Consider the following 7,511-nt stretch of genomic DNA (forward strand, 5'->3'; position numbering starts at 1 on the left):
CTTGTTATCACCAAGCACAGTAGGGGCATCTTCTCTGGATAGTTTTAAAGAACGCTTGCAGATAGATGTGCAAAAGTTAGGTGTGACGGATTGTTCAGTGTAATATAACCAGCTGCTGCTGCACCGCGTGCCTGCAAAGCTGGTGTGTTACGCCGAAGGGCGGTTATACAGTTAAGCTCCTAGGCTGAAGAGCTCCTTTTCCACCCATGTTAATTGGCCTTTTTTAAACTTTTTTTTTTTTTAAATGGTGTGTAATGCAGCCCTAATGCTCAAGATGCTGAGTGTATTTATCAATATTAACTGTCAACCCAGCAAAGCCTTCTATGAATAGTATAGTACAGCATTGGTGCCGGACGGAGGTAGCTTTACTGCCTTTAGTTACAAAATGTGGCTATATCAGTCAATGCACCAATCCAGCATTGCAAAGCGCTTTCACAAAAGCCCCTAAACCAATTTTCATTCAAACAACCTCCTGACATTCCTATTCAATACATCTTAAGGGAGAACTTGTTTGATATCTGCTTCCACCTCAGCGTCTTATTCGAATTACAACCGTTACGACTTGTTTTTCCCGCGAGGGTTTTTTCTGGCGTCATCAATACGTTCACTCGAGAACATCGCCTCATGAACCGTGTTCGCTACAGGCGGCAGGATTTGAGATTGATTTTACAATGTTGACCTAGATGTGTCAGTAGAATAGAAGAGTGCAGTGCATTGTTGGCCTTTGCTGTGTATTGTAGTTTATAGGTATCATCTGTAGATAACTGTGTGATAAATTTCACTGTATGTTGGCCCCTTGTGGTTTTAGTTTTGAAATTGATGTTTCAATTACAGAATGTAACAACTTGGCTGGCCCACATCTGTCAGTTCAGTGGCAAGTTTTATTGCGGCTAATACTATCTTCAGTACTTATCAAGTTGTTATTCACATGTAACCTTCAGATTTGTAAAGATGTCCCTGTACAATGTACATTTTGTAGCTCAGTTGGTAGCAACTTTATAGTCGAGCTCCTGGTTCCTATTAGTTGGTAACTGGGAGACTATGGTTCAATCCTCAGATATAGGGCATCTCGGTTGGGGCTGCACTAATCTTTCAGAAGGGCGATGAAATGGGGGTCCTGTGTACAAGTAGGTGGCTTGAGCATGTCAAATGCAAAGGGCTATAGCAACCCTTATTGTAAAAGCGCTACAGTAACTGAAATAACAACTTAAGCAAATTCTCTGCTCCATGTGACACAAGCACTTCAGGGGTTTGAACGAGTGACAAACTTCGGCAAACAACTTGACAATGTAGGACTAAAAATGAAAGGCCTGGCGTTTTGATCTACATTTTTTTTTTTTTAGTATTTCAAAATACTCTCAGACTGGTATTGCAAGACAGTATTTTTTTTAAAAGTTGAGGTCTTGTTTTAAGTTTTTCAAGGAAACTAAATTAAATGTTCATGGTGTCATTTCTTTGTGGTGAGGTTTGTTTGTGAATAATATCCATTGCCAGAAGCTTTCAACATAATGATTTATAATTGTGAATCTCTGGTATTTGGTATGTGTAGTTCTAGGCAAGACCATATTCAATTTATTTGGCTTTCTATGATATACTGCAACAGTTACTGTGCATAGCTTAAGATTTATTACGGCCGCGTGGCGCGTTGGTACACCCGATCCCTCGATCTCGGAAGTTAAGCAACGCGCGGTCCGGACAGTGCTTGGATGGGGGACCAACCAAGGACGTCCAGATTGCTGTAGCCTCACGAAGCTTTCAACGAAATCGTCTTCCGGGAGGGACGTAAAACGGGGGTCCCGTGCTCGAGGAGGTGCCTCGACCACGTTAAACAGCCTCATTACTCAACACATTGGGTACCTGCCTATGGCACTGGCTGCAAATACACCCGATATTATTATTATTATTATTATTATTTTGACACACATATCAGACTATTGTGGTCAAATTGCAAGTGACAACATTAACTTTTAATGTATGGTCATTACATTTTCGACTCATCTGCCAATAAACACCTTCAGATTAGACTTTCTCACAATCAGTCAATGTCTTCATCCCCCCTCTAGGGAGTATTGATCTTAAGAGTGGCAAAACTCCCGACGACAGATAGTCGATTGATGATCCCTCTGGAAATAGCACCGGGTGTCAATTTCATCAGTTCTTAATGTATATTCAATGCTTTCTAATGGGAAGGAAAACTTCTGGGATCTTTCAACTTTGTTGCTGACTCTTCATAAAGAAGCAGCTCTTGGACTCTTGAACAGTCTGACTAAGTGTCAGATTGGTGTAATTTAATACATCGCAAAAGAGCGATAACCTAAGTTTTGATTTTTGTGTAACTCACAATAATTATTGCTGTTCTTACCTTTTTTTTTTGGTTTGAGGACACGAAATTTTTCAATTTCTAGCACATTACGAATTTGATTTTGTGTTTTCTCGGGTTGGTAACCGTTTAATACACATGTAACTCAAAGAATACAGGAACCATGATCTCAACTCTCCTATCACCCCCAAGCTTTCGGCCCTCGGGCAAATTCCTACCCACAGTCAAGCTGGTACCACGAGTGATACATAATGCACCGTGTTGTGTTGTATACATGTACGTCAATCATGTACTAGTCATGTTCTAAAATACTATCAATGGTACAAATGTATTGTGTTGGTTTGATGGTTAGGGTGTTTTGCTTTTAATGGTTAGGGTGTTTAGCCTAGAACCAGAGTTCCTGAGCTCAAATCCTTTGTCTTGATCGTGACTGTTTTGCCACTGATGTGCCCTTGAAAAAGGTACTTAATGCGACTTTACTCTACACCCAGGTGTAAAAGTGGGTACTACCTTACTTCGGTTGGGAAATTAGCAGGCAGTGAAGAGTGAGGGTTGGGCTCCGCCTTCCATTAAAGTGCTCTTTACATGACACTAAAAGCTCACTGCCTAGCCTGGGTACCATCCGGAATATAGTTCGCTCTGGCATTTATTATACACTATATACAGTCGCTTCTCACTCTGACGATCATTATACAATATCATATACTGTCGCCTCTCTGCTGTTTCGTCAGGCATCCTTGACTACATTAACCTCTGGAATTGGCAAAAATTTTGGACGAGGGCGCTGATTGGTCCCTACATCTGAGCGAAGTAAGAAATGGGTTCCAGTGCTTGTTCGAACAGGCGTTCCAACATCCAAAAAAGCCCTCCGTTTGCTTGGGGTAAGGGCCTGTTGTCATTAGTGTCATCAAACGAGCACTCTAGAACTCATTCCAGATTAGTTCGCTCATTAGCTGACGTAACCACCATAGGGTTTGAATATGCAGGTCTTCAGATGGATAGCAGAAGCGAACATAGGAGCGAACTACTACCCGGATAGTAACCAGGCTAATAAGTTTCCATACCTTTTTTTAATGCCATGGTTTCAAAACTAGTGCCAAAGGTCATAGCTGCCCAAATCCCCAGGACCCATGCCAATTATCGAAACCCTTTTTTTTGTTCAGCAATTCCTCCCCTTGCAATAATGATCACGACAACATGCCTGGTTACAGCTCATTATTAACCTCTACTCTTTGATTAATGGACTCATTAGTTGTTGTAGAATTTCCCAGCTGGGCTCATTTTGGTACACACCAGTTGCATGCTGTAGATTGTCAGAACATACAGAATGTTTAATGAGTTTATAGATTGTGGACCTTAAGACAGCATGTTTAAATCAATAGAAAATCCCTATACATCTGTCTTCTTGACATTTTAGAAAACTATTCCTATGCTTATTGATAAGCAATTAGATATTTCAAATAATTGGGCTCATTTTGGTACACACCAGTTGCATGCTGTAGATTGTCAGAACATACAGAATGTTTAATGAGTTTATAGATTGTGGACCTTAAGACAGCATGTTTAAATCAATAGAAAATCCCTATACATCTGTCTTCTTGACATTTTAGAAATCTATCCCAATGTTTAAGGAATTAGATATTAATTTTTCAAATAATTGTGAGCAGGATTTTGATTTGTTTTACAAGAAAACAGGCTGAGTGCAGTGTATGGTGATTAATTATGTAGAACTAGACTAAAAATTATGATAATCCATCAGCACCTTCTTGAGTTATTCTCATCCAAAGTTCAACACTAAACTGACCACTGCAGTTTTAAATAAAACACTAGGGGGCCAAACTTACAGCACTACTCTCTGCCCAAAGAGCCACATGCCAAAGAGCCAATTTGAAAACACAATACAGAGGCTGGTGGTTATAAAATCCTCTCAATGATTTGTAGCTATAGGATGTTTTGTAGATGATACATTAACTTTTTTCTACATAATAATAGACTTGATAGCAAAAACACATTTAAACATTCCATGTATTTACATATTGCAACAGCCACAATACAGCGTCTTGTTAGCCAGCCTAAATGGTAGAAAACTATTGTAGTGGACTGTATAATGGAAGAGGACAATATTTCAGCTGCCACACCAAATACACTTTTAGGACAACATCGTTACTGTCCTTAATCTTTCTTATTTGCTTATTTTCTGGTAGCTTTTAGCTCTGCTGCAATTTGATCCCTTCCCTGATGAAATATTCTCACCCCCTTAGTAGAGGATGAAACTCCCTTTTGAAGCATATCCAATACTGATGAATACTAATCCTCCTCTGTCCAGTTCAATTTGAATGGCATTGCCAAATCTTACACTTGAAAGTCTTCAATCAAGCTAACTCTAGCCATGAAAGCTGTACCCAAATTAGTTTACTTCCGCCCTGGTTTGCTGCTGCCCTGTCATTAGGCACACCAATTTTGTTGTTTCTGGAATTAGTCCCGACCCTATTTTCTCTGATTTGAAAAAAAAACTTTTCAAATTGATGGCCACACCTTGTGTTGACAAAATTTTGCAATAAGCTGCACGTGCCTATTTTGTTATGTACGTTTATTATTTTTCTTTTTAAACATTGGACTTTGCTACAAGGGACCCATTTTTTTTGTTAATGTTGAAAGATTAGTTTAGGTTTTCCTGTCCGATCTCTCCTATTCCTGACTTTTTGAAAAGGTTCTTTTCAATCGACCGACTCAATTTTTTTCTGAAAAATTCCGAGAAGCAACAATTGAAATTGGTGTGGCCTTAGCTAGATTGGAGCATGACTGCGTTTTTCAAAACCTTCATGAAAATGGAGGTTACGTTTAACTTATCAACATATTAAGTATATAATATGTGTGTGTCTGAGTGTGTGTGTCTGTGTGTGTCAACACCATCTCGTGAAGGGCTGGATGACTTTTCATGAAATCACATTGTCTGTTATGTCTATTATTATTATTATTATTACGTTCTGATAATATCTCTTGCCCCAACCCTGATATATCACCTTTTTCATTGGCTTTGACAGATTTTAAAAAATATCAGAAAACAGATTTACTGTTATCATTGAATGCCGACAAAATAATGAAGACTAATGGGAAAAAAACATAGAATGAAGAGTCTATAATTGTTTGGTATACCATGCATAACTCTGTGTGTTTATATGCATCATGACCACTTACTGTAAATGCGTGGGGATTAACTTTCACAACAGCAGGAAAATAGAGCGTTCGCAGTGGTTTTAAATTCGCGCTAGCGCCATCCCACAAACTTATTTTATAGTACTGTAGTCGCATACTGTATTATGAATATTTGCAGTGGTTTTAAGTTCTGGGTTCGGCAGCCACCACGAAAACCAAAAATATGAAACCACCGCAAAAGTCTCTGCATATTATTTTTGATACCAAAGACAGCTTCATTTTTGACAATCAATTTTTTTGTTCCCAAAGGATGTCATCCATATTATCAAATCAACAAGGCCTAATAGGGACAGGAAAGACCACCTTTCCACCTTTGAAAATAAGCTTCAACTTTGACATTATTCGGATTGCAGCTGTAACAATACAAAGCAGAGCACCAATCAGTTATTGCTAGTGTCATACACACAATACCAAACATATCCTATACAGCACTAACAAGCTTTCCTTTTTTGCCCACATACTGCGATCACTGTACACTGCATCCATAGGTCAGCCATATTACTTTTCAAAACAATCCCATAAACTGGCTGAAAGTTTCCTTGAGTAACAATAATTGGTCTCTTGAGATACTCAGCCCAGTATTGCTGGTAGAAAGTTTTGCTTTCATACCCAGATGATGAATATATTAAGAAGAATAAACTTCAAAGCAAAGGAAAAGAGACTACTATATAATGGTTTATCTTTAAAGCCAGATTTTTTTAGAATGTTTGAACATTTATCAGATACTAACAGCAGGCCACTATTGTCATTTATCTGCAATTCAAAAGGCCCTGTTTTGTTTTGATCTCGGGTTTGAAGACAAACCCACAGGCTTTGAGGTGGTCATGAAAGAGATTTGTGCAGATATGATTGTCTTGTTTTGCAATTCAGTCCATTTTTCTCCAGATACATAGAAGGGATAGAAAAAGATATTCTTGCGAAAGTGGTGTTTAATGCTTGAATGGTGCTGCATTGATGCCGGATTTTTGTATAATGGTATAATGGCGTTTTATCACTAATTTCACCTCAGTCAAATCTGGCACCAATGCTGCACTTTACTATTCATTCAAGGTTTTGCTAGGTCATTAATACTATATAATATATATATAATAACAGTTCATAATAACTCTGAAATTATTAAAGTTGGCAGATGGCTTCAATACTACGCACAAAATCTTGAGCAGTGTATCCCTGTCATCTTTCTCTTGGTTTATGCTTGGATAATGACTAGAAATCGATCACCGTATTTAATTCAATATTTTTAGCTATTTGCAAAATTAATGGAGACGTTTTAAACAGGCCCCCTTAGCTTCCTGTTTAAGCTATAAATATAAATCTCAATCATATTCATGTACTATGACTTCATCATTATCATTATTACTTCATTAATATCAGATTGCATAATTTTTATTTATAAAGTAGTCCAGACCTGTATTTGATATGTCAAATTCTGAGAGACTACTAATAAAATCTTTAAATTTTTTCTTTGTTTTTTCTGCAGATGGAATGATGCTACCGTGGACTGGAATGGTACTGACCCTATTCTTTAGAAATTGCTGGGATACCCAAAGAGAAACACAAGATTGTTGCTGTATATATGTTTGTTTGTTTGTTTGTATGTTTCTTTATTTCCTTGTTTGTCAATTTAAAAATTGTTTTAGAATTGCTACAAGGTAGTTGATTGTCAGAATTGTGCAAATCTTTACAATATGAAATGTTCATTAATTATTAAGTAGTTCAAAATTTGTTTGTTACAAGGTAGTTGATTGTCAGAATTGTGCAAATGTTCACCTATAATTAAATACTTCTCTAGAAAATATGATGTTATTATGGTGCTGAATTTTATTTTTGTCCCCTGGAAATATGATTGAGTTGTCAAAATGTTCAAATGACAATGCATTGTCAAAGTCGAGATATTCAGATTTGTATATGGTAGATATGATAGTAATTATGACATTTGGAAACCAGAATGAAAACCATGTTTACCTGTCCAGAA

General features: G+C 37.6%; 1 protein-coding gene across 1 annotated transcript in view; it reads left to right on the forward strand.

Annotated features, from left to right (window-relative positions):
* Positions 1-7,305, forward strand: part of LOC118424246 (probable ubiquitin carboxyl-terminal hydrolase MINDY-4) — a 48,635-nt gene extending 41,330 nt beyond the window's left edge. Inside the window, exon 18 of the mRNA XM_035832787.1 lies at positions 7,017-7,305. Coding sequence (XP_035688680.1) covers positions 7,017-7,065 — 49 coding nt within the window. The 3' untranslated portion in view covers positions 7,066-7,305. The remainder of the gene's footprint in view (positions 1-7,016) is intronic.
* Positions 7,306-7,511: the final 206 nt, after the last annotated feature.

The sequence above is a fragment of the Branchiostoma floridae genome, chromosome 10, assembly GCF_000003815.2.
Source record: "Branchiostoma floridae strain S238N-H82 chromosome 10, Bfl_VNyyK, whole genome shotgun sequence".
Classification (NCBI taxonomy): domain Eukaryota; kingdom Metazoa; phylum Chordata; class Leptocardii; order Amphioxiformes; family Branchiostomatidae; genus Branchiostoma; species Branchiostoma floridae.